The 26,906-nt window shown below is 54.8% G+C and overlaps 1 protein-coding gene across 4 annotated transcripts; it reads left to right on the top strand.

Moving 5' to 3' along the window:
- The first annotated feature begins 7,202 nt into the window (after positions 1-7,202).
- Positions 7,203-26,770, top strand: Caskin1 (CASK interacting protein 1). 4 transcript variants are annotated; one of them, XM_041676124.1, is made up of 20 exons: positions 7,204-7,709; positions 14,253-14,304; positions 14,411-14,508; positions 14,698-14,843; positions 14,925-15,020; positions 15,137-15,267; positions 16,987-17,095; positions 17,190-17,298; positions 17,380-17,474; positions 17,620-17,737; positions 18,904-19,005; positions 19,098-19,186; positions 19,267-19,351; positions 19,440-19,537; positions 20,274-20,384; positions 20,475-20,576; positions 21,911-22,049; positions 22,130-24,133; positions 24,568-24,982; positions 25,166-26,770. In XM_041676124.1, exons 1-20 carry the CDS (start codon positions 7,616-7,618, stop codon positions 25,263-25,265), a joined length of 4,293 nt encoding a protein of 1,430 aa, XP_041532058.1. In that variant the 5' UTR covers positions 7,204-7,615; the 3' UTR covers positions 25,266-26,770. The 4 variants fall into 4 exon arrangements, with proteins under 4 accessions (XP_041532059.1, XP_041532058.1, XP_041532060.1 ...); XM_041676127.1 differs by having other exon boundaries at positions 7,596-7,705; XM_041676125.1 differs by lacking the exon at positions 18,904-19,005 and having other exon boundaries at positions 7,203-7,709.
- The last annotated feature ends 136 nt before the right edge of the window (positions 26,771-26,906 follow it).

The following is a 26,906-nucleotide window of genomic DNA, read 5'->3' as shown; positions in this document are numbered from 1 at the left end:
AGGCGAGTAGGAGCGAGTCGATAGAAGCCGGGCCGAGCGTAGAGTTATCGATAGCTGCTCAGGGCGAGACCATGAGTGGGGGAGTTGCCAGAGATATTTGAAAGTTCTCAGACCAGGAACTGCAGAAGCGGTCGAGCGCGGAGGGGCATCAGCCGCGACCCCAGACCTGTAATAACTGAACATCACAGCCTTGATACGGCTCCCTGTTTTTCAGGCTTGGTTCTCAGGAAGGATTGCACTGTCGTTGTCCCCTACCCCTGCACACATACACAATCCCCTACCCTACCTACCAAGATAGAATTTCCAACAAAACTTTCAGATATTTTTTTTAAAGTATAAACATATCTCAAACGTTGTACTAACAGGATTACTTTCTTACAAGAAGTTCAAATGCAACTGGGCATTCTGTACTTCTATTTGCTTTATCTGGTAACCCTAGTCTGGGCCTTTACAGACCTGTCCAGCCCCAGCCTGATCCTCAGTGCACACAAGTTAGCCTAGGAACCCCTTTAGAACTGCAGATTCTCATGACTTCGTCTTTATTACAGTCCTCCTATCGCCACAAAGAAGGTCTTGTTTACCCATGAATTCTTTCCACTGCACCTATAAATGGGGCTGCAAACCCATTTTCCTATGACCACAAAGAGGGTGAGTCCAGTTCCTTGGCCAAGGCCAATTCCTGTCCATGCACCCAGGTCCCTGATCATAGACATCCCTCTTCCCCACACTTTTCCCCAGGCCCTCTTCACCTTTACCTCCTTAGTGAGTTTTTGTTGTTTGTTTTGCTTGTTTGTTTGTTTTTGGTTTTTTGAGACAAGATTACTCTGTGCTGCCCTAGCTGTACTGGAACACATGCCGTAGACCAGTCTGGCCTCGAACTCACAGAGATCCACCTGCTTCTGCCTTTAGGTATTAATGGCGTGCACCCCACCCCCAGTTTTGTTTTTGTTTTTTGCAGGGGTAGGGTTTTAAGACATGGTTTCTCTAATGTAACAGTCCTGGCTGTCTTGGAACTCAATTTGTAGACCAGTCTGGCCTCGAACTCACTGAGATCCGCCTATCTCTGCCTCCCAAGTGCTGGGATTAAAGGTGTGTGACACACACACACACACACCCTCCCCCCACACTTTGTTGTTTCAACCAGGGTTTGCTTGGTACCCTATAATGACTTCAAATTTACTAGGCAAGGATGACCTTGAACTTCAAATTCCCTGTCTCTAACACTGTAGATGTTTGAGCTTTGCACATGCTAGGCAACTATACTAGCATCTGAGTTTCAGTGTTAACTCCAGCCTCCCCCTTAGTGTTTTCAGAACCAAAACAACCCTAGTATTCTCTTTCCAGCTAAACTCTCTCTCCTCCAAAGAGTTGTCCTTGCCGCTTTGGTAACTGTACTTCCCACCTCCCCCTCATTCCTCAGCTTTCCCCTCAGCTCTCTGGGGAAATTCCTCAAGGCCACTGCCCAGCTTCATCTGCCAAACCTGATAGATACTTTCTTTCCACCTCTTGACCCTTGTGTACTGCGGATGACAGAAAATCTCATCTTCTTTTTTGTTCCCTGGTACCAGTACCAGCTCCACCTCAATGGACTCTCTTCCTGTCCTCCCAACCCCCCCCCAAAAAAAACTCTCCCCCTTTTCTCTTTGCACACAAATGCCACACGTAGGACACCATTTTCCTGTCTAAAGTAACTCTCACTGACCAGTTGTCTTTCTGTTATAACTGAGCACATCCCTCGTCCTTGCCGTTGTGAGCCAACAATTTCACCTGGCACCCACCTCCTGTCTTTGTTTGTTGTCTTTTGAGATAGGGTTTCTCTGTGTAGCCCTGGATGTCCTGGAACTGTAAACCAGGCTGGCCTTGAACTCAGAGATCTGCCTGCCCCTGCCTCCCAAGTTCTGGGATTAGAGGCACGCGCGCCACTCCTCACGTCTTGGAAAGCCCTGCTTTAGTCCCCCTTTAACAGTCAACCTGTTTGCCCCACCCTCCTCCTCCTCCTCTTCCTCACACAATTTCACACACCCCAGGCTGGTTGGAATGGGCTCTGTGTAACTGAAGATCTCCTCCTGTTCCCACTTCTTGGAATCGCTGGAATCACAGCTGTGCCTGTGTGGTCTTTTGCAAACTGAAACAAGAGCCTTCAGGGGTACCAGAGAACTTCCAGGTTCCTGGGTCTCCTAGCCCTTGCCTCTGCCTAATCCCTTCTCCTCCCCAGGCCCACAGAGCTCCACAGAGATCTCTCGCCATGCCCTTTCTTAGGTCCTTTGCCTGTGCCTAGGCTGTTCTACCTCGACTCCATGCCCACACAGCTCTTGGCTCTCAGCACCTTCACATTCATCTTACAAGCTTGCTCTTTGTGGGACTTTGTGCTGGTTCAGGTGAAGCTCACAAAGCATAAAATTGTCCATTTATTAAAGGTTTGTTTTTGTTTATGGGTATGTGTGTGTGTCTGTGTTAGCATGCATACATGCATGCAGGTGCCTTCAGAGGCCAAGAAAGGGTATATGATCCCCTAGAGCTGGGGGTTGCAGGTGGTTGTGAGCTACCTGTTGTGTGTGCTGGGAACTGAACTCAGATCCTCTGCAAAAACAGAATTGCTCCTAACTGATGAGCTATCTCTCTAGTCCCACAATTGGACATTTCAATTGAACAGTTCAGGAAAAGGATGCAAATCAGTAGTAGAGAGACTGCCTGGCACATTCTAGGCTAGCCCAGCAATGCATAAATAAAAACAGAGTGAACAATTTAGTCAACATGACACATCTGTAATCCTGGCACTTGGGAACTTGAGTCAGGAGGATCAAGAGTTCAAGGCCAGCCTCACTTGGCTACATAATGATTTAAAATAGAATCAAGTCAATGTATTTTTTTAAAAAATTATGTAAACGTATTTTTAAAAAAAAGAATGATTTAAAAAACACCAATTCAATGGTACAGTGACATTTAGTGGATTGACACTGTGCAACTACTACCTACTGCCAGATGTTTCCATCCTCCCTTTAAGAGGTGACAGTGGTGGCCATGGCGCACATCTTTACTCCCAGCACTCGGAGGCAGAAGCAGGTGGATTTCTGTGAGATCGAGGCCAATCTGGTCTACAAAGAGTTCCAGGACATTGCCGGGCGATGGTGGCGCACGCCTTTAATCCCAGCACTCGGGAGGCAGAAGCAGGCGGATCTCTGTTAGTTCGAGACCAGCCTGGTCTACAGAGCTAGTTCCAGGACAGGCTCCAAAGCCACAGAGAAACCCTGTCTCGAAAAACCAAAAAAAAAAAAAAGAGTTCCAGGACAGACACGGCTACACAGAGAAACCTTGTCTGTCTTGGAGAGAGAGAGAGAGAGAGAGAGAGAGAGAGAGAGAGAGAGCGCAAAGGCAGAGCTGGGCATGGTGGCTTTTGCTTTAATACCAGCATCTGAGAGGCAGAGGCAGGCGGATCTCTGTGAGATCAAGACCGACCAGATCTACAAAGTGAGTTGCAGGACAGCCAAGGCTACAAAGAGAAACCTTGTCTTGAAGAGAGAGAGAGAGAGAGAGACGAGGCATTACTCCCTGCCCTCTTTCCCCAACCCAGTCCCTGAAAACCACTAATCTTGTCTCTGTGTGGTGGCCTCTGCTGGACATGTCATGTCAATGGAATCGCAGATGTATAGCCGTTATGGGTCCCTGTCATCCGTTTCTGTGGCTAAACAGTGTCCCCCGAATGTGTCCACCTCCTGTCATTTGTTCACCAATGGACGTCTGAACTGTTTCCTTCTTCCCAGCTTCTGTGACACGGTGCTGCTATAAATGTTTGTGTTTGAGCATTTGTTTGCATACGTGTTTTCGTTCGCCGTGGAACTGTCTTAGGAATGGAATTCCTGGGCCGTGTTAGCTCTGTGTTCAGTCACAGAGCCATTGCTGTAGCCAGCTATGTTTGACTTTGGGGAACTGCTGAAACATCGTGAGGCCTTTCCCTACATCATGCTTTGTGCTCTGCAGCGACTCCACTTAGGAGGATCAGTCCCCATCTGGGGACATCCTGTCAGAAGACAGGCCCCGAGCTGTAGTATTGCAGTTGAAGGCTCATGGCTGGAAGATGGTGGATCCATTTGGCCCAGCTGCAGTTCAGACCCCTCCCTCTCCTGACCACATCCTTTCTGGCCAGCTGAGCAGACTGATCCACAGGGACCCTGCATATGCCCACCTATACCTTACTTATCTTCCTGTTGATGACACATAAGCTCCCCAAAGGCAGCTAGCGCCACTGGAGGTTCAGAGGCAGCTTTGGGGAGTCCTAGGCATACTGGATGGAAGAGGAGTGCCAGCATCGGAGGATGCTTGAATTGGTATCAATCATGATGGGACCCAAAAACACAGGAGAAGAGTGGCCAGGTGTGTGTCACCTGTTTTCTGAGCTGTTGCCCTTTCTTCAGGACTCTGGGTGTGGCCAGGAACTAAAGGCTGGGATGCTGTAGATGGTCCAACCCAGAGATAGCTGTAGAACCAGGCGTGGCCCTGACCATTCTGAGCAGCTCGAGCATCTCTGTGGGGTAGCAGGAATCTGGAGCATGTGGCTTTTGAGATACTACTCACTGGCATAGCACTTTACAGAGGTGGCACCCACAAAAGTGACACCTGACATGCTTCTAGCAACCCAGAGATGGCACATTCAGCAATACCATTGTATACATGAGGAGCTGGGTACCAGTGCTTGGGGAATGCCCTGAGCAGGTACACAGCTGACAGGCAGAGTCAGGGGCTGCAGGCTGGCTGGCGGCAGTTAAGCATCTGGGAAGAAAGCCAGTCAGGGCTGCAGTGAAGCTGCCTGCCATCAGCTCAGCAATTCTGCTGGCTCAGCGGCCCCTCCTCCCAGGATCTTCTTCAGAGGCCTGACATCCTGGAGGGCTGCCCCAAGACCCACGAATCTGCATCCTTTGTCCCAGTAGGGATAGGCAACAGCCTGTTACAATGCTCCCATCCCCAGGTGAATGGGGAGGAGGATCCAGGCAGGTAAACATCTTTGTATCCATGCATACCTTCCCATCAGCCCTCCAGACAGAGCTGCTGTCCCATTTTACAGCCGAAGCAACTGAGCATCAGGAGCTTGTCCATCATGGCCACGAGTCAGCAGTACCATGGTCTCCTGGACCCCCTCTGGGATCTAGTTTGACCTAGCAAGGGAAGCCTCTGACTTTCTTTCTGCTACCATCCACCCTTTGAAGTAAGGAATGACTGGATGCAGAAGTCCACCTAGAGTCTGGGTGTCCCTTGTAGACCACAATATGAATATTTAACTGGGACCCTTGGATTTTCTGCCCAAAAGGATCTAGTCGATTTCTCTGGTCTGCCCACCCCTCTTTCTGGGTGGATTACACAATGGGATGCCCACAACTGGTCCGAGAAGTGGCTCCGGGTGTCTGTTTACGGGGTGTAGTTGATGCTGAAGCTGGACAGCTACAGGCAAGGGCCAGCTCATTACCAAAACGCAGTCCAAGAATACTAAATTTAAACTTGCCCTTCCAGGTCTTGGTGAAGGTATATTTGTTAAGGTAGGAGGCTAGAACATATTTTATTTAACAGGTTATTAGTGTGAATTACAATATTGAAACAGACATTTGGTGAGTGGGCTTCTGTTTGTATTTTTGCCCCAGGTCCTTAGAAGCTCCAAACACGGCAATAATAGTCCTTATAATAGCGGTTTTCTTTTTATATATTTACATATTTTTGTAGTGTTTCCTGTATGCTTGGCACTGTATCATGTGAAGATGAACCTAATACAGTTGCAATCCCTGCAGGGAGGCCCCAGGACATTACAATATTCACAGCAACTATTTGCTGGGCATTTTACTATGTCCAGGATTAACTGTGGGGACAGAATCACAATTAACCCTGGAGTAGATGGAAGGGACACATTGTTGACCCACCTTTAACAGAGAGGGTAGATGAGAGACTCAGAAAGAAAATGGCCAGTTCAGGCTGACAAAGCCAGTAAGAAGAACTGAGGCAGAAACTGACATAGGTGCCAAGCCCAGACCCACGACCTTGAGGCCCAGGGACCTTGTGGCACACACTCAGGAATGCATAGCATTTCCAAAGCTTGGTTGCTGTTTTCTCAACCTGTAACATGTGGACAGTAAATTCAGCTTTAGCCCAGATGACCAGCACAGCCCCTGAGCCTGTGAGTAACCACAAACTGTTCACTGTAAGTGGTTAGGGGAAGGATTTTTGCATTCTGAGACCTTTTCTGAGAGCCCAGCACATATGAGAAGACTCTTCCATGACCAGAAAGATTACATGATCCTGGACATCCCTGTACCTGATGCTTCCTCTCCCCTGCCCTTCTGGACCTGCTGCATGGTCCCGAACCACTAGAACGGTGAGTCGGGGTGCACGTGTGAACCTCACCAGATTCTCTCTACTGTCTTGCTGGGTTGGGAAGATGCTCTGCTCCCGGTTGTAAATAAGGAACCTGAGGGGGCAGAATCTTTCCCAAGCCGTGGAGCTCCACTGATTCACAATGCTGCAGGCAAGGTAAGGAGAGGCCTGGGGCAGCCCTAGCCTTCAGGTAGGCAGGAGAAAGGTGAGGCCTCTGGAGATGTTGGTTAAGCAGGAAGATCCTGACTGGGAACCTGTGGCTGGAGATTGTTTTCGTTGGGCTAAAATGGGGCGGGGGGCGAGGGCACGGCAGGGCTGGGCGGAGTGGGCAGTGGTGCGGAGGATGGGAGGTTAAGTTCCTTCTTGGTGAACATAGACAGTTACATCCTAGTAGATGCTGAGAGTGACAAAGTCAAGCTCCCTTCCAGGCTGTCCTCGAAGGAGAACTGTCGTCTTGCATTGTTGCAGAGAGAAGCCAGAGGCTGCCAGGGAAGAAGGTGTAGTTGGGGGGAGGGGGTACGGGTTCCCTGACACCGAATTCATTATTGGGAGATTCCTCTTCGCAATCCCTCAACACCTCCCACAGGAACCACGGGCCAGAAATGTCTGACAGCCTCTGGAGGGCCGGCACCGGTGGCACTGGTGCCCGGCTCCCCGCCCTCCCACTGTCTCCGAGTCCCTCCCCCTCAGGTCCCGCAGCCTCGAGAAACCTCTCCTAGGTCTAGCCTTGCGTCGCCGCCGAGTCGGTGCTCCGTGGCCAGCCCCCCTGCGCACCGTCCTCTGTCCCCGGCGGTCATCCTCGGTCCCCCGCTGTCCGCAGGGGCCTAGTCTGACCCGCGCACCCAAACGTGGGGTGGGGGTGTCGGGGGGGGGGGGGGAGGGCCCATGCGGGGGCGGAGCCTCGGAGCCGGGCGCGCGGCCGGCGCGGGCTGACGGAGGTCAGCGGCCGCGGGAGCGGACCCAGGCGTCCGGGAGGCGGCTCAGACGCGGCGCGCCACCGGGTGCCCGCCGCCGCCGCCGGCTCCCGCCCCTGGGCCGCCCCCCACCCGTGACGCGCTATCCGTCCCTCGGCGTCGGAGCCCCAGCCCCAGTCCGAGCCCGAAACCCCAGAACGAGCCCGAACCCGAACCCGCAGAACGCTGGGCGGCGGGCGGCGCAGGCAGCGCGGGCTGGAAAGGATGCGATCGCAGACGCGGGGCCGCCGCTGCGTCTGAGCCGCCGTGAGCACCGAGCGCCTGGTCGCTGCGGGCCCGGTGGCGCCATGGGGAAGGAGCAGGAGCTGGTGCAGGCAGTGAAGGCGGAGGACGTGGGGACCGCGCAGAGGCTGCTGCAGAGGCCGCGGCCGGGGAAGGCCAGTGAGTGCGGGGGGCGCGCGGGGCGCGGGCGGGGCCCCCACCGCCGGGGTGCAGGGCGGGGAAGGGATGCTGTGGGTCTCCGGGGGTGGGGCGGGGCCAGGAGCGCCCAGACCCTTGGTCCGCGCCCCCCCCCTTCTCGCCCCGGCTCTAAAGGAGGGGCGGCGACGAGCGCCGGACCGTCTGCCCAGCCCCCTGCGGGCACCTGCGGCACCCACGATCCCCCTGAGGCCGCGGGCAATCACATCCTCCCTCGGACCCCCTCCCTTCCCAGGCTGCGGGATGATGATTTCTATTTGGGCTTTTAAGGGCGAGGCGGATCTCCCCCCCCACACACACACACATCAAGACACACTGTGGAGAGAGGGAGGGGCCCTTACGGTGAGGGGCGACCCAGAGGCTAACAATCTCTGTCAGACCTCTCTTCCCCACCCTATGTTTAATAACAGGCTTTGCAGGGAAAGGGGGGGGGGGAGGACCACGCTGGGGGTGTGGCTGCCCAGGCATGGCCAGTGGGGGCCATTTACTGATGAGGAAGTGAAGCAGAGGCCCAAGGTCGCCCAGCCCTGGGGCAGGCTGGGTTTGAGGCAGGGACAGCCTGGGGATAAGGACTGAAGGCTCACTGCTTCTGCAGTTTTCTACAGACCTTGGTCATCCCTGGCTTCTCTGCTGGGAAAGGGGGCCAAGGACCAGTAAAGGAACTCCCACACCATCCCAAGCTTGTGCCCTGGGGGTCCAGAGAAGGGCTTGGAGCTTGGAGCTTTGATTCTAGCTCTCCACCCTACCCATCCTGGAGCCTCCCTAGGGGCCTCCGGAGATGGATGGATGGGCGTGTGGACTAGCCAAGTGTGCAACTGCGCACGTATGACCGTGTCAGTGTGTCAGGGCACCTGCGTAGGCACAAACTGGGTCCTGTAGGTCAACACATGGGACTTGGGGGCCATCACTCCCTACCCACCGCCATAGACTGCGTATAAGCTGGGGGAAGGGGATCCCATTTCTCCAGGGGGCTGCTGGGACATGGGACTGTTGGTGAGGACAGTGGTGGTTCCAGGGCACACAGGCCGGCTGGGAAGCTTCACTTACTAGGGCCTCAAGACTGAGTGGAAGAACTTCTAGGGAGGGGCAGACAGACGAGGGTAAGGCACAGCTTTCCACCTAGTGGCCTTGTGTCCTTGGTCATACTGGCTCTCTAGGCCTTAATGGCCTTATCTGGAGGATGGAACATCTGTGGTCCCCACCACCTCACAGCAGCATGAAAACAGGAAGAAGGCACTGATGAAGAGGAGACAGTTCGAATTCAGTAAATTCTAATGGTGTTGGCATTTTTCTGCTGCCAGCCAGTGGGAACCACAAATGGGGGGGGGGTGAGAGGACCCTTGCCTCTGGCTAGTGTGGTCCCAGAGACAGCAAAGGCACCTGTCTTGGCTCTTATGTCTTTACTCTCTGAGTCAGAGGGGCGGTGTAATAAATCAGACAGAGAAATCCCTTCGTGAAGTAGCTCGGTTGTCATGGCAACGCTGGCCTGCTTTGGAGTAAGATGTATTTTGATTTAGCAAAGTACAGCTGGAGTTTGGGCCATGGGGTGTGGGGGGTGTCCATAAGTATCCTCAAGAGTGTGTTCCCCCACCCCACCAGCCAGGCATAGTGGCGCACGCCTTTAATCCTAGCGACTGGGAGGCAGAGACAGGCAGATCTCTGTGTGTTCAAGGCCAGCCTGGTCTACAGAGTGAGTTCTAGAGACCCTGTCTCAAAAAAGAGAGTGTGCTCCCCAGTCAGCCTAGAGATTTCCCCACAATCTTGTTCTTGGGCCTCTTTGGGTGCCCAGCTCTTCACTCCAGTCCATGGCTCTATAGCCCCCACCTCGCCGCCAAGGGAGCCTGCACACTTAGCAGTTATCCTTGAGGGAAAAGGAGACAGCTTTGGGGGTGAGATGTTGGTAAGGGCACCCCTCTCCTGCTGCTAATGGGTCCTGTCTAGTTTTGTGGCCTAGCCTACCTCCCCATGGCAGACTGAGGACACCATGGAGGAATTGCCAGAACCTGTTTCTCTCTCACCTTGGCCCACTAAGAATTCCCTTTTTAATCCCAGTACTCTGTAGCCCGAGTCAGGAGGATCTCTGTGAGTTCAAGGCCACCCTAAGTGAGTTCCAGGTTAGCCAGGGCAGCATAGTAAGATCTGTGGTAAAAAAAAAAAAAAAAAAAAAAAATCCTTCCAACCTGGAGTTTGGATCTGGCCTCAGGCTGGTCTCTGGAGAGCAGCTTAAGGTCTGGGGTCACAAGAAACAGGGGCGAGGTTTGTGCATTCCTTGTATATGTGTGTGCTGCTGGGGATGGAATCTGGGCTTCATGAACGCTAAGTAAACTGCCAGGGAGCTGCACCCCATGCCTGCCTACGTACTGTATGGATGCAGACACCTATTAAAAAGTGAAAGGGACTGGGCGGTGCACACACCTTTAATCCGAATGCTGGGGGAGGGGATCAGGGGGGTGCAGAGGCAGGCGGATCTCTGTGAGTTTGAGTCCAGCCTGGTCTACAGAGCGAGTTCCAGAACAGCCAGAGCTAAACAGAGAAACCCAGTCTTGAAAAACAAAACAAACAAAAAACTAGAAAGGGGCTCCTGAGGCCTTCAGCTTGGCCACCACTTGCCCCCTCCTCAGTTCCCAGGCCGCCTCCAGCTGTCTTTTGCTCCTGACTCATTCCCCAAGCCTGCCCTGCTGTGGGATGGCCACCCCAGCACGACATCTTCTTCAGTATCTCCTGCAGGCACTGGGGATGCCCTGAAGCCTCAAAGTGCCCTCTAAGCAGTTTACACTACTCCCCTCCCTATGGGACTGTGGATTTGTGTCCTTTGAAAGGTGACCCTCCCCATGTATGGGGAGCAGTCCTCTTTTTTATTTTTTTATTTTAATTTTTTTAAAAATATTTATTTATTATGTATACAATGTTCTGTCTGTGTATATGCCTGCAGGCCAGAAGAGGGCACCAGACCTCATTACAGATGGTTGTGAGCCACCATGTGGTTGCTGGGAATTGAACTCAGGACCTTTGGAAGAGCAGGCAATGCTCTTAACCTCTGAGCCATCTCTCCAGCCCAGTCCCCTTTTTAAAAAAAATAAAATAAAATTAACTAATTTTCTTTTGAAATGCGCTCACTATGTAATCCTTGCAGGCCAGCTGGGAGATAGATCAGGGAGGCTTAAACTCCTCTGTCTACTTCTGCTTCCTAAGTGCTGAGATTAAAGGTATCCAATGCCACGCCTTGCTGGCAGTCCCATTCTTGATGGAGCCCTCCCTCCTCCCTTATGGAGCACTACACCCCTCTAAAACATTGGCTCTGCTTGTCTGACCTCAGAGCAGTGTGCCTGGGGCTCCCACTCCCTAAACCTGACTCCGTAGCTGCCTGGAGGCCCCATGGTGGAGGGAAACAAGAATTTGGTGAGCCTTGGAGACTCTGAGACCTGACTACTTTCAGCTGAGAAGAGTGGGCAAAGTGAGTTGAGCAAGGCTCTGAGGGGATGCCACGGAACAGTGACATCAGTTCGTAGCAGGGGACTGAAGCAGACCCAGCCATTTATAGTTTTCAGGGCCTCGTGTAAGATGATAGTGTAGGGAGCTGGAGAGATGGCTCAGTGGTTAAGAGCACTGACTGCCTTTCCAGAGGACCTGGCACCCACATGGCAGCTCAACTGTCTGAAAATCCACTTCCAGGGGATCTGACACATTCACACCAATTCACAACATAAAAAAAAGTTAAATAAACCATAAGAAATATAAAAAAGATGATAATGTAGGACCTTTATCTGAAATCAAAGTATTCAAGTCGGGTACCTTTCTGAGTAACTGCACAGGTCATCCACCCATGCAGCTGGCCCTGAAGACGGACAGACAGCGTGCAGGATGGAAATGGCATTGTTTAGCCACCAAAGCCATGAAGAAAATTGATGTGGTACACTTGGTGGTGAAGGGGGCTAGGGAGGGAAACACAACTAATTCAGGAAGGGCAGGGCAGCATTTTGGATGAAAGACCTAAAGTGTGTGAAGGAGGGGGTCATGCAAAGGCCCTGTGGCCATGGTGCCCTCTGTGTTAGAGGGACATTAAGGAAGGCATGCAGCTGGGGAGAGGTCAGAGCAAAAGCAAGGGCCAATCACGTGAGACGTTGCAGCCTGAGCCTCTACCCCAGTGAAATGGCACTGGAGGGTTTCCAAGTGTTGCTGTTTCCCACTTTGGTGTTTCGTTTTGTTGGTGGGTTTTTGCTTTGAATAGGGTCTCACTATCTCACTGGATCAGGCTAGGCCTACAGAGCTCCACTGGCGCTTCCTTATTCTTAATTCGTGTTTGTATGTATGTATTATTTATGTATGTGGCATACACGTGCCATGTGTATGTGTCATAGGACAATTTGCGTGAGTCAATTTTCACTCTCCACCAGCTGGGGTTCAAGGCTTGCTGGCAAGCCCCTTCACTTGGTGAGCCATCTCGTTGCTGTGACCCCACCCCACATGGTTTTTGTTTGCTTGTTTGCTTGCCTTGCTTTGTTTTTTTGAGACAGAATCTCATCTGCAGCTCTAGGTAGGCTGGAATCCTACCTTCTGCCTTCACCTCCAGAGTGCTGCAACATATGGCTGGTAACTTGTGGTTTTTGTACTAGCTCTTGTAGACCAGGCTGACCTCGAACTCACAGAGATCCGCCTGCCTCTGCCTCTCCAGTGCTGGGATCAAAGGCGTGCGCCACCACCGCCCACTGGTTTTCAGAAGTTTTGTTTTGCCTGCTTTCCCTCCCTCCCTCCTTCCCTCCCTCCTTTCTTTTTCCCTCTGGTTACAGCATCTTACGTAGCCCAGGTTAGCCTCAAACTTACTGTGTAGTCAGGTTTGGCCTTGAACTCCTGATTTTCCTGCTCTCTCTCCTGAGTGCTGAGACTGAACATGTACGCCACTGTATCTGGCTATGACTTGCATTTTAACAGTGCTCCGACCTATTTGTGCAGAGGAGAAACCTAGGGGTACAAGGAGTCAGTGGTGACACCAGTGGGAAGGCAGTGGCAGGGATCCTGTCTGAAGTGCCAGTCAGGCCCGCGGTGGTAGCCATGGTATGGTGAAAAGCATGGGACCTGGGTGTGTTCTGAGGGTATTGTCAGGTACAGCTGGTCAAGGGGATTTGCCTGAGAACATGACAGGTCCATGACAAAGACCCCAGGGTTGACTCTCTTTTCTTTCTTACTTTTTGAGACAGAGTCTCACTCTGTAGACCAGGCTGGCCTCAAACTCACAGGGATCAGCCTGCCTCTGCCTCCCAAGTGCTCGGATTAAAGGCGTGTGTCACTATACCTGGCTGCCAAGGCTGCCTCTTGATGCCGAGGCTTGGTCTGGCTGACCACTGGGGAAAGAGTGTACAGTTAATGAACTGGTACTGATACTATCTGAGACCATGGGAGCCACCAGAAGGTGGCAGTACTTTCACTCTACCCAGGAGAGATTCTGTGATGTGGGGTCTGCCCAGCTAGTGTTGAGGTAATGCCCCAAGTGTCACCGGCTCAGGTGATAGCTACCACCTTTTCTAGCTCATAGAAGAGCCAGTGGCCAAGGCTACAGCGCTAGGAAGTGTCAGAACAAAGATTGAAATTTAGGTGCAGCTGGCTTCCTGGGCTTCAGGGATTGTCAAGAGACCTACATGCTGTGCCCGGTGGCTGAGGCTGAGCCAATCCAAGCTAAGCCCTACAGCCAGCCCACTGTGACTCTACTCTCTTGGCTCCCCTGCCTTTGGGTCCCCGTCCCCCACCCCCACCGCTGTCCTGAGCCTGCACAAAGGGGCTTCTGTCCTTCTAGCCCCCCCCCCAGAGTGACTGACCCACAAATGGGTTATATAACCATGGCTCAGACAGGCAGGGGGTTGGCAAGAGTCCGGTGGACAAGGGCCCACTGGGATGGCTTTGGTGGGCTCCCTCTTCTGAAAGCTCTAGAAAGGCCAGGGTGAGGGAGGCCACGGAATGACAGACCCTTGGAAGGAAAAGTGTGGACCCTGGTGCTCTAGTCGGTATGAACGTGGCTTTTGTGGGCAAAGTGGCCATTGGCATGGGTCACCTGGAGACTCTTCCCATAAGCCAATGTCTCCCTCTCCTGCAGGGTTGTAGGGCTTATCCACATGGCAGCCAGAGCTGGCAGCAGAGGGCTTGGATATGGTCCTTTCCCCCAGAAATACCCCATTTCCGGGTGTTCCAGCCTCCTCAACCACCCCCGGCCCCATCTGGGTCCTTCTGAGAGACAGATGGGGCCGGCTCTCTCCCTCCCACCAATGGCAGGTGCTGAGGCAGCATCCCAAGGGAGACATGCATGTGCACGTGTGTACACCCATGTGGGTTCATGGTCTGGACTCCCCTTCTCTGATGAGGACAAGTTGAATACCTAGAGCTGAGTCCCTACTGAACTGGATGTGTGACTACAGAGTAGACCTTGCTCCAATAGGCAGGCAGATCACCCTCATCTTCCCCAGCTCTTAATAGGGTCTGGACTGCCTCTCCTCACTGGGTCTCTCTCTCTCTCTACAGAGCTCCTAGGCTCTACCAAGAAGATCAATGTCAACTTCCAGGACCCAGATGGGTGAGTTGTCAGCTTGGGCAGAAGCAGCGTGGATCCCCAGGGTGGGTGAGCTCCAGGGAAGGCTGGGCATTGGCTTCACTCCTTGACCTGCCCTTCATCTACCCAGCTTCTCAGCCCTGCACCATGCTGCCCTGAATGGCAACACAGAATTGATCTCTCTGCTGCTGGAGGCTCAGGCTGCTGTAGACATCAAGGACAACAAAGGCAAGCCTGGTCTGGGGGGCCTTGAAGCCAAGGGCAGGGGACGAGGCCAAGGGTGGAATCTTGGCAGCTTTCAGCCCAAGGTATCTGCCTGGATGAAGACAGAACCTTAAAGATGGTGACATATCCTCTTTAGAGAGGGTTGGATTTAGGGTCAGGACTTAGTTTCCAACAAACCATACCTGTCCCCAGGCATGCGGCCATTGCACTACGCAGCCTGGCAGGGCCGGAAGGAGCCCATGAAGCTGGTGCTGAAGGCAGGCTCAGCAGTAAATGTCCCATCCGACGAGGGCCACATACCCCTGCATTTGGCCGCCCAGCATGGTCACTACGATGTGGTGAGGCCTCATGGGAAGTCTGGTGGGCAGTCAGGCAGAGGGTTGGGTGGCCCCAGGGGTAACCAAACCCTTGTTCTGCAGTCAGAGATGCTGTTACAGCATCAGTCCAACCCTTGCATGGTAGACAACTCCGGAAAGACACCTCTGGACCTGGCCTGTGAGTTCGGTCGAGTAGGGGTAAGTTTCCCCCAGAGATGGGTGAGGCACCTCCTGCCTGTCCTTCTCCCTGTGGTGGGGCCAGGACGGCCCCAAGCCAGGACCACCCTACCCTGATCTTTCTTCCTTCCTTCAAGGTAGTCCAGCTGCTACTAAGTAGCAACATGTGTGCAGCCTTGCTGGAGCCCAGACCAGGGGATACCACAGACCCCAACGGCACCAGCCCCCTGCACCTGGCAGCTAAGAATGGCCACATCGACATTATCAGGTACAGGACAGGAATGGGGCATGTCTTAGGCCTCCGGGTCGTTGAGCCTCCGGCACAAGGCTCCTGTTCTTGGCTTGAGGATGAGAAAGGAACCTCCAGGGTGGTGGCACAGGTCTGTCCTGCCCATCACTTGAGGCAGGAGGACAGAGACTTCAGGGCTAACCTAGGCAATTTAGCAACATCCTACCTAAAATGAAAAATAAAAGGCCTTGAAGCAGGCGTGGTGGTATATATCTGTAATCCCAGTACTCCGAGGGGGTGGAGCCAGAAAGATTCAGAGTTCAGGGTTGGGCTGGAGAGGTGGCTCAGAGGTTAAGAGCACTGGCTGCTCTTCAGAGGTCCTGAGTTCAGATTTCCAGCAAGCACATGGTGGCTCACAACCATCTGTAATGAGATCTGGTGCCCTCTTCTGGTGTGCAGGATACTGTGTACATAATAAATAAATCTTTTTTAAAAAGCTCAGGGTCATCCTCATCCCTAATAAGTTTGACGCCATCTTGGGCTACATGAGATCCGGTCTTCAAATGGGGGTGGTGTGCTGGTGAGATGGCTTAGCTAGTGCTTGCCATGCAATCATGAAGACTGAGTTTCCCATGTAAAAGCCAGACATGGCAGCCCGTACCTATAATCTCATCACTGGGGAGGGAGAGACAAGAGGATTCTTGAGGCTTGCTGGTCAGAACCAGAGAGATGGTTCGGCACTTAAGGACTTTCTGCTCTTCCAGAGGACCCAAGGTTGGGCAGCTCATAACCTCCTATAACTCCAGCTCCAGACAACCCCACTCACTCACATGCACACACTCACATACACACACACACACATGCACACGCTCACTCACATGCATACCCACTCACTTGCACACACTCACATGCACACACGCACCCACTCACTTGCACATGCTCACACATGTACACGCTCACTCACATGCATACACTCACATGTACACACTCACATGCACACATTCACTCATATGTACTCATACACTCACTCACATGGACTCAGTTGCACACACTCACACACCCACTCACTCACTTTCACATGCTCACACATGCACACGCTCACATGCACACACTCACACATGCTCACACATGCACACGCTCACTCACATGCACACACTCACACATACCCACTCACCCACATACATATTCACTTACTTGCACACACTCATGCACACAGTCACATGCATACACTCATCCACATGCACACACTCACATGCACTCACTTGCACACACATGCACACACCCACCCACTCATTTGCACATGCTCACTCACATACATACACTCACATGCACACACTCACTCACACATACCCACTCACTCACCCACATGCATACTCGCTTACTTGCACACACTCATCCACATGCACACACTCACTCACATGCATACACTCACGCTGGGTGGTGGCGGCACACACCTTTAATCCCAGCACTCGGGAGGCAGAGGCAGGCAGATCTCTGTGAGTTCGAGGCCAGCCTGGTCTACAAGAGCTAGTTCCAGGACAAGCTCCAAAGCTTCAGAGAAACCCCGTCTCGAAAAACCAAAAAGAAAGGAAAGGAAAGAAGGAAGGACAGACAGACGGACATCATATCATTACATGAGGGCAGGGTGGCTCGTCCTCCAGCCCCAACAATGTTGGTTAGAATCAAGGTCTGGTGTGAGGGTTCTGAGGAGAGGGCTCTGGCTAAAAGGCCTTGTCTGCTCTCTCCGCCTTTGCACAGACTCCTTCTTCAGGCCGGCATCGACATTAACCGTCAGACCAAGTCTGGCACGGCCCTTCATGAGGCTGCACTCTGTGGGAAGACAGAAGTGGTTCGGCTGCTGTTAGACGTGAGTCTAGTGACCCAGGACATAGAGAGGAAGGTTGGGGCCAGGTGGGGGGCACGGGAACCCCTGACAAGGCCTCGGCCTTTGGTGTTCGCAGAGTGGGATCAATGCCCACGTGAGGAACACCTACAGTCAGACAGCTCTGGACATTGTGCACCAATTTACTACATCGCAGGCCAGCAAGGAGATCAAGCAACTTCTCCGAGGTGGGGCCTGGAGGGGCTGAGGGCTGGGATGGGCTGGGGAGGGTAGCTCCCAGGACTGGGGGTCTACTCCTGTATCTTCAGAGGCCTCAGCAGCTCTACAGGTGCGGGCGACCAAGGATTACTGTAACAATTATGACCTGACCAGTCTCAGTGTGAAGGCTGGGGACATTATCACGGTGAGGACAGTTCCTGGGTGCTGTGGCAGGGATGGGAGGGTCTCTGGCATGCTTTGAACATCCTCCTGTAGCAGTTGGGGGAGGGTGCCGGCCAGCAGGCCGCACCTGCTCAGGTGTCTCTGAATACAGCCATCTGTTTGGTCAGGTACTTGAACAGCATCCAGACGGCCGGTGGAAAGGCTGCATCCATGATAACCGGACAGGCAATGACAGGGTGGGCTACTTCCCATCCTCGCTGGGCGAGGCTATCGTCAAACGAGCAGGTAAGTCCTCCTCCCTCTGGAGGGAAGAAATCAAGAAGCACTCAGTCTGAGACTGGGGACTGGAAAGAAAGAAAAGAAGTATGCTTTAGTATGTCGGTGGCAGAGCCAGTTTGAGTTTTAGCCATGGCCAGGACCGGCACCCATAACCCCTCCTGCTGGCCCTCTATCAGCAGAGTGCCGTGTGCATTCCTTCACTTGGTTCACCACGCCTTCCATAGTTCAGTTCACTTCTCTTTCTTTCTTTCTTTCTTTCTTTCTTTGTGGGGGAGTGGGGTGGCGTTTGTTTTTGAGACAGGATATCTCTGTGTATCAGCTCTGACTGTTCCGGAACTTGCTCTTGTAGACCAGGTTGGCCTCAAAGTCAGAGATTCACTTACCACTGCCTCCTGAGTGCTGAGATTAAAGCCGTTGCCACCACTTCTTAGGTGGCCACACACGGGGTCCCAGGCAGACAGTGGTCTTGTCCTGAGGTGGGGAGAATCAGGGAACTTTGATACTAACACAGGAAAAGAACCAACCACTTTCACAGAGAAAGTGACGCAAGGTTCACCTTAGTTAGGGAGGTCTGAGGAAGCACTGAAGGGTGGGAGAGGCCAGGTCATGGGCTACACTGTCCTGGCAACATGAACCATGTGTGCAAGGGCAGTGGGGTGGGATCTCAGCACCTAGTGGATAGGAGGCCAGCCTGGCAGAGCACACAGGAGGAGTGCAGGGCCAAGGTGGAAAACTTCATAGTACGGTTTAAAGAGGGTGGAGGTGAGGTCAGAATGGGGTTGATTTGTCTTCTAGAGTGGCCATGGATGGAGATTAACCGATAGGGCAAGAGGGCCAGGTAGAAGGTGTGATCAGCCACCTGTGGTCATCTGGTTCCTAAGATAGATTTGGCCTCAGGCCGTTGGGTGGCTCCTTGCTTGTCCCCTAGCACAGAGAAAGTCGACCCTCCCAGTGATCCTCAACCCCTTTGCCTGTCTGGCCTTAGGGGTGGTGGTAGGACACCTGACCCTGAGTCTCCTGTCACTCTGACCTGGTCTCAGACTTTCAGGGTCTCTCAGGTTACTGGAGACAACAAGGCAGAGGGCGGTAGAATGGCCTCTACGCTGCTTCCTCTCCGTGTGTAGCTGCGCCTGGGTTGCCCAGGGTTCAGGAAGGCTGTGTTTGGCCTACAGGTTCCCGAACAGGCAGCGAGCCAAGCCCACCCCAGGGAGGTGGCTCCTTGGGGTCCTCTGCACCCGCGGAGGAGATCTGGGTGCTGAGGAAGCCTTTTGCAGGTAGGCCAGGGGCCTCCAGAGCACTGGGACAGTAGTTTTGCTGACGGGTACCACTGTGGGGCCAGCATACTTCAGAGTCCCTGTTCTGGCAGGTGGCGATCGCAGTGGCAGCTTGAGCAATGTGGCTGGGGGCCGAAGTGGTGGGGGCCATGCCCTGCATACAGGCTCTGAAGGAGTTAAGGTGAGTGAGCAGGGAGGGTTGGTCAGGTTGGGGTGGTCAGACCTGGAGCAGTGATAGCAAGTGGCCTTTCTGGATTCCAGCTCCTGGCAACAGTGCTTTCTCAAAAGTCAGTCTCTGATTCCAGTCCAGGAGACAGCCCCGTCAAACCTCCAGAGGGGTCTACAGGTAAGAGCAAGGACTGAGCTATGCTGGCCTGGCAGGCAGGTGCCCCCTATATAGATAGCCCTTTCCTACTGCTCCCTTTCATTACCAGGTGCTGCCCGGTCCCAGCCTCCAACAGCCCATGCTGGGCAGGTATACGGGGATCAGCCACCCAAGAAGCTGGAATCCGCCTCGGCCTCAGAGGGCAAGGTACAGGGCCTGGTCAGCTCCAGGCCTGGACTCGGGAGGGATGGGGTTAGCAGTCTGACAGGCATCTCTGGCCACAGCAGCTACCATAGGACAGACTCTGTCCTTCTGTCTGTCTCTGTGTCATATGTACACGCACACACAAGTGTTCAGGTGTTGTCTATTGTGCAGGCTGTGAGCTAGTGTGCGCACACTTGTAGAAGTATGCAGGGTGTCGTGTGGATGTGCAGTGGTCAACTCTGAGCTGGGCGACATGTGTGTGGTTGCACAGACGGAAGGGGATGGGTGTGAGACACGTAAATGTGTATGTGGGTGCTGTGGGTCACGCGTGTGTGCACCTGTGTGGCTGCGAGGCTGATGGCTGAATCCCACACAGCAGAGGAGGCGAGGGACTTCTGACCAGGGCACAGAGCCCACCTTCCAGGGAGAAACCCTACCGGAAGCCCTTCCCCCAGAGCCCCCTCCCATGGGGCCACATCTGCATCTCTGAGATGGTCCGGGTATCATTGGTGCAGACATGGGGGGGGGGGGGGAAGCCACGGCACAGACTCAGCAGGACGTTCCTGGTGGAGCTCACAGAAGAAGGCTGGAGGGCTGCAGATGCTGTATCCAGGATGACAGACCATGGAGTACTGGTGCAGTGGATGCAACGGCGGACCCAGCAGAGAAGGAGGCACAGTGGAGGTTGGGGCGCAGCCCAGCGGTGGACAGGCTGCAGTTGGTGCCTTGTGTCTTGCAGAGTGCTGAGGCGGTCAGTCAGTGGCTCGCCACATTCCAGCTACAGCTCTATGCCCCTAACTTCACCAGTGCTGGCTATGACCTGCCCACCATCAGCCGTATGACCCCCGAGGTGAGCTGCCACGGGCTGGTTGCCAGATGCTCCCCTTCCAAAGGGCAGATTCCTTCTGCTTGCTAGTTAATGGGCCTCCTCTTTGCCTAGGACCTCACAGCCATTGGTGTTACCAAGCCAGGCCATCGTAAGAAGATCACAGCAGAGATCAGCGGCCTGAACATTCCTGACTGGCTGCCTGAACACAAACCCGTAAGGCTCCTTGCGCCCTGGTGGCCGAGCCAGGACCAGCAGGCAGATGGACAGACAGGCTACCTCTCTGGTCACAGCCCTCATCTGCCTTCTGGGGTCCTAGGAAGTGGAATTGAGGATGGAGCCAGGCTTGGTAGTACAGGGACTCAGCACTCAGGGAGTTCAAGGCCTGGGCTACAGAAGCGGCCAGCTAGCAAGGAGCTATTTGGACAGCCTATTTGTCTGTTAATGGGGCCAAACCCCCTAGGCAGGCTCATGGCTGAGAGGGAGCCTAAAGTCAGGAGGGTATGCCATCTCTACTCATGGCCAGTACCCCTGTAGTGCTGTCGTTTACTTATGTGGACTGCGGACGGGTTGGTGTCGGACATGCTTGCCATATGCATGTACACAGGTCCCTGTACTGCACGTGCTAGCCTGTGCTAATGGCTGACAGCTCTCTGGTGCTTCTGCACACAGTAGCCTGTGCTCTCACTTATGAGGAGATGCCTGTATCCAGGCTTCTGGGCTGATGCTGGCCCTCTGGGTTGCACACTAGCTCTGTGCTCCCATCCACGGGAGAGTGTTGCTGGCTCCCCAAAGCCTGTCCCCTCCAGGGCCCTGGATCTGTTGACAAGCAGGGCTGCCCTCATCCGATGGCCCCACCTTGCCACTCAGTCAGCAGCTCAGGGATCCTCCCAGGAGCACATCTGGGTGTCATGGACCTCGCCTCGCTCTGTCACCTGCATGACTGAAGGTGCTGAGTGTGGGTGTGAGAGTGGCATCAGCTGGGAGCTTGGGACGACTGGGCAGTTCTTGGTGGACACGGTGAACATTTGCACATTCCTGGTATGGCTGCGCGGTGAATGTGTAGCGGACGTGTGATCACGCATCTGCTGCAGGTGGGGAAACACTGTGATGTGATCAAGAGAGGGTGCTTGTGTTTTGTATAGCTGGAAGTAGCATGCAGGGTGTGCGGTGTGTGTACGTGGATCTTACGTAGCATTGTGTGTGTGTCTGGCATATGGGTGTGTCTTCTCAGGACACTGTCTGTGGCCACCTGATTAGGCAAAGAAGCACTTTCTTGTACCTGAAACTGTGTCCAGATGATAGGTATCCCATGTGTTTGCATGTGTTAGCCTGTGTGTATCCTAGTGTACCGTCGGCCTGTTGAGGAGCTGGGCAGCAGTTCCCAGCAAGGCTGTGCTGAGGCTGTCTGCAATACTGACATTTCAGGCCTGTCTGTTTGTCCTTCTGTCTGTCTGTGCTCCACAGGCCCATCTTCTAATAGTTCCAAGTAGGTGGTCATGGTGTGAGCAGCCAGCTCGGGCTGCCCCTCTCTGTCCCCCTCTCCATAGGCTAACCTGGCTGTGTGGCTGTCCATGATTGGTCTGGCCCAGTATTACAAGGTGCTGGTGGACAACGGCTATGAGAACATTGATTTCATCACTGATATCACTTGGGAGGATCTGCAGGAGATTGGCATCACCAAGCTGGGTAAGGTTCCAGCCTGCCCCTCCATATCTGCCTGGACCTCCAGGTCCTCCTGACCAGCCTCTCCCCCACCCCCGACTCAGGACACCAAAAGAAGCTGATGCTGGCCGTGAGGAAACTGGCAGAACTGCAAAAGGCGGAATACTCCAAGTATGAGGGGGGACCCCTGCGCCGAAAGGCACCCCAGTCACTTGAAATGATGGCCATTGAGTCGCCACCACCATCTGAGCCTGCTGCCGCAGATTGCCAATCTCCTAAGATGACCACCTTCCAGGACAGTGAACTCAGTGGTGAGCTGCAGGCTGCCCTATCTGGCCCAGCTGAAGCAGGCGCAGCTGCTGCTGAGAAGTCCTCCAACCACCTGCCCCCCACTCCAAGGGCCACCCTGCGACAGGAGTCCAGCCTGAGTGGCCGGGCTCGGCACATGAGCAGCTCGCAGGAACTGCTGGGTGATGGGCCCCAAGGGCCTGGCAGCCCTATGTCACGAAGTCAGGAATACCTGCTGGATGAGGGGCCAGCCCCTGGCACCCCACCCAAGGAGGTGCGGTCTGTCCGCCATGGCCACACTGTCAAGAGGGCCAGTGTGCCCCCGGTGCCTGGCAAGCCACGACAGGTCCTTCCATCAGGTGCCAGCCACTTCACGCCCCCACAGACACCCACCAAAGCTCAGCCGGGTTCTCCTCAGGTACTCGGGGGACCTCATGGTCCAGCCACAGCCAAGGTGAAGCCCACCCCACAGCTGCTGCCGCCGACAGACCGACCCATGTCGCCCCGTTCCCTGCCTCAGTCGCCCACACACCGTGGCTTTGCCTATGTGCTGCCTCAGCCAGTTGAGGGCGAGGCGGGGCCGGCTGCTCCAGGACCCACACTCCCACCAGTACCGGCAGCTGTGCCCACACTGTGTCTGCCCCCAGAAGCTGATGTGGAGCCTGGGCGGCCCAAGAAACGTGCCCACAGCCTAAACCGCTATGCAGCCTCTGACAGCGAGCCGGAGCGGGATGAGCTGCTGGTGCCCGGGGCTGCTGGACCCTATGCCACAGTCCAGCGGCGTGTGGGTCGGAGCCATTCAGTGAGGGCTCCCGCTGGCGCTGACAAGAATGTTAATCGCAGTCAGTCCTTTGCTGTGCGGCCACGCAAGAAGGGGCCCCCACCACCTCCGCCCAAGCGCTCCAGCTCAGCCATGGCCAGTGCCAACCTAGCCGATGAGCCGGCTCCAGATGCTGAGACGGAGGATGGCCGGCTGGGAGTGCGGGCACAGCGCCGGCGGGCTAGTGATCTGACTGGCAGCGTGGACACAGGCAGTGCCGGCAGTGTGAAGAGCATTGCAGCCATGCTTGAGCTGTCTTCCATTGGGGGTGGGGGGCGGGCTATCCGCAGGCCCCCTGAAGGCCACCCCACACCTCGTCCTGCCAGTCCAGAACCGGGTCGGGTAGCTACTGTGTTGGCCTCTGTGAAACATAAAGAGGCCATTGGGCTTGACGGCGAAGTGGTAAACCGGCGCCGTACACTCAGCGGCCCGGTCACGGGACTTTTGGCCACTGCTCGCCGGGGACCCGGGGAACCAACAGAGCAGAGTCATTTTCTGGAGGATGGTACAGCCCGACAACGGCCTCGAGGTCCAGCCAAGGGGGAGGCAAGTGTGGAGGGCCCTCCCCTTGCCCGGGTAGAGGCCAGTGCCACCCTCAAGAGGCGCATCCGGGCCAAGCAGAGCCAGCAAGAGAATGTCAAGTTCATCCTGACAGAGTCTGACACAGTCAAGCGCAGGCCTAAGGCTAAAGAGCGTGACACTGGGCCTGAACCACCCCCACCACTGTCTGTGTATCAGAATGGCACAGCCACTGTTCGCCGAAGGCCAGCCTCTGAGCAGGCTGGGCCCCCAGAGCTGCCCCCTCCTCCTCCACCTGCTGAACCCCCACCTGCTGACCTGATGCAGCTGCCCCCACTGCCCCTGCCTGATGGCAATGCCCGGAAGCCCGTGAAGCCACCCGTCTCTCCCAAGCCCATCTTGGCTCAGCCTGTGACCAAGATACAGGGCTCACCTACACCTGCCTCCAAGAAGGTGCCACTGCCAGGCCCTGGCAGCCCAGGTAGGTACAGAAAGCCAGCACGGGAATCTCAGGACAGGTCCCTCGCCTGCCACCCTATCTCTCAGTCTGGTTTTTCTTTTGGGGTTTGATGCAGCCCAGGTGGTGTGGGACAACTCTGCCAACCTGTAGTGAACATGCCTCTTGTTCAGTAAAGGAGGTACAGATAGTCAAGAGGAGGCACATACACAGGAAGACCTAGCTGGAGATCCCCGTTACAGGAGAGGGTTGGTTTCTTCCATAGAGGACTGCCATCGCTGCTGAATACTTGAGGCTCAGGCTCAAGGAGCTTAGGAAGCAGTGACACATTTTGCGGTGGAATAGCATACCCTAGCGGCTGCAGTGAGAATAGGGCCAAGTTCAGCATCTCTCCTGCTAGATGGAGAGAACACCGTGTTGCTATTCCCTGGGTACCAGCCTTGTCCTCTTCCATGCAGAGGTAAAGCGCGCTCACGGCACGCCACCACCTGTGTCACCCAAGCCTCCGCCGCCACCCACAGCACCCAAGCCAGCCAAGGCTGTGGCGGGACTACAGTCCAGTAGCGCCACCACCTCGCCTGTGCCCTCGCCGGCACGCCAGCCGCCAGCAGCCCTAGTCAAGCCGGCTAGTTCGCCGCCCTCGCAGAGCGCCAGCCCCGCCAAGCCCCCTTCCCCAGGCGCACCCGCGCTGCACGTACCCGCCAAGCCCCCTCGCGCTGCCGCTTCAGTGGCCTCCGGACCACCAGCAGCTCCAGACTGTGCTTCACCCGGGGACAGTGCTCGGCAGAAGCTAGAGGAGACTAGTGCGTGTTTGGCTGCTGCATTGCAGGCAGTGGAGGAGAAGATCCGGCAGGAAGATGGACAAGGCCCTCGGTAGGTACCTGGGGCTGGTGTGGGGAGCTCTGGTCCAGCACAAGGCGTGGCTCTAATGGGTGGACTGGTAGGGATAGGCGGAGCCATCCAGCCGGGTTTAAGAGTGGATTGCTGTGGAGCCACCTAGCCTTGAGTAAAGGGGGCCTGTGCTGCCCCACCCCACTGATGCATGACCACCCTTAGACCCTCCTCCATCGAGGAGAAGAGCACTGGCAGCATCCTGGAAGACATCGGCAGCATGTTCGACGACCTGGCCGACCAGCTGGATGCCATGCTGGAGTGAGGCGGCCACAGACAAGGGCCCACCGTACTCCCAGTTCAGGCCCGCACTTTGACCTTTACCTCAGGACGGGCACCTCCGAGCGGTGGGCGGGGCCGAGTGGGCGGGGCACGCCCAGCTCTGCACAAGCACAACTCCCATTCCTGGCCCAGGCTGGTTGTCAGCTCCCTGGCACGGGGGTGGGGGACGCTCCAAGGGCTCTGGGCAGATGTGCTGCCCGCTGGTGCCCATTCCTGTCTGCTGCTCCCTGTGCAACAAATGCTGGGCCCTACCCATGCAGGCTTTGCTCTGCTTGCAGAGGGCTGTTCCTCCCTTGCCCTAAGCAGACTGAGTACCAAGGGAAGATGAGGGGGTGGCCACTGTGGCCCTCTCCCCAATCTGTGGCAGAGCACAGGCCTATGCCCAGCACAGAACTGCCCATTGGGGAACCTCTGCCAGCCGCTCTGGCACAGCACAAGGGACACGGGGCCAAGGTTGGGCTTGCCCCACTGCACCCCAGAATATAAGCTATCAAGAGTATTAATTTATTGGGAATGAGCTGAGGCAGATTTCCCCAGAGAAACAAAAAGATAACTTTAACAAATATATATTTAAAGAGAAGAAATACTATTGATTCTATAGAAACCATTTACCAACAGAAAGGACCCGAGTCCAGCTGGAGACTGCAGATGTCGGGGGCGAGGCCACCTGTCTGCCCTTCTCTTCTTTCATCTAGGAATGACCTTGCCCCTGGTCACGAGCACACACACCACCTGGGAGGCACAGTCTGGAGGAGCGGCTCTGCCCAGGGCCTCTCCTCCACTCTTCTAGCTTCTGAGAGTCTGAGGAACATGAAGGATGTGCCTTGCTCTCACCTGCTCCTCTCCATGCCCCATAGACCTCTGGAGGGGTTCTTCCTTCTGAGTGTGGCCATGCCCTTGGGTGCCGGTGTGAGGGTGCACCCCGCGTGAACCCTGTGTGAACGTGGGCACGAGTGCAAGGGCATGCATGCCATACTATGGGCAGATGTGTGTTCAAGGTTGTGTCTGCCCCCGCCTCCCTCAAGGCAGCCTTATACAGGCAGCCAGCCTGCCCATCTTGACTCCCCATGGCCAAGTCTGCTCATGGTCTGAGGCTGTGTTGTGTAGTACTCTCTTCCTCACCCTCTTTTCCTCCCTACAAAAACAGACTGGTCTCCTCCTTCGTGTTTGCTGATCCACAAGTGTTGGGCATAACATTGACATTTCTTAAAAAAAACAAAAACAAAAAAATAACTTGCCAAAACCATAATTGTGGTGTAGGCTGGTGGAGGGGGCCAATTAAGGTAGTGTGGACATGGGCCCCTTCCAACTGTCATTCCTGGCGCTTCCTTATTTGTGAACATGCTGGCCATTTATCAGCCTCCTCTGTATAGGTGGCCCAAGCTAGGGCTCTAGGAAGTGGGGAGGGGGGTCTGGACAGGGAGCTGCTGTCAGCTGTCAATAAACAGCAGAAAACAGAGCTGCCTGGCTCACTCTTTGGGGCATGTGTGGTGGGAAAAGCAAAGCTCAGAGACTGGCAGTTGGGAGCCAAGGAATGACAACTGCCTCCTGTAGAAGAAAGTCCTCCTGACCTCCCTCCCGTCTTGTCCCCGGGCACACCCACGTGAATCATGGTCCCAGAAGC

Source organism: Microtus oregoni, unplaced genomic scaffold (assembly GCF_018167655.1).
Source record: "Microtus oregoni isolate MIOR12 unplaced genomic scaffold, Mior012 000027F_ref0000203, whole genome shotgun sequence".
Classification (NCBI taxonomy): domain Eukaryota; kingdom Metazoa; phylum Chordata; class Mammalia; order Rodentia; family Cricetidae; genus Microtus; species Microtus oregoni.
The sequence above is the reverse complement of the archived record's forward strand: the minus strand, read 5'-3'. Positions and strand labels throughout refer to the sequence as shown.

Coding starts and splice junctions, on each gene's coding strand:
- Caskin1 (XM_041676124.1), top strand. CDS start 7,616: ATGGGGAAGGAGCAGGAGCTGGTGCAGGCAGTGAAGGCGGAGGACGTG. Junction 17,299..17,379: donor GATCAAGCAACTTCTCCGAG/GTGGGGCCTGGA, acceptor CTGTATCTTCAG/AGGCCTCAGCAGCTCTACAG. Junction 19,352..19,439: donor ACCTCCAGAGGGGTCTACAG/GTAAGAGCAAGG, acceptor TTTCATTACCAG/GTGCTGCCCGGTCCCAGCCT.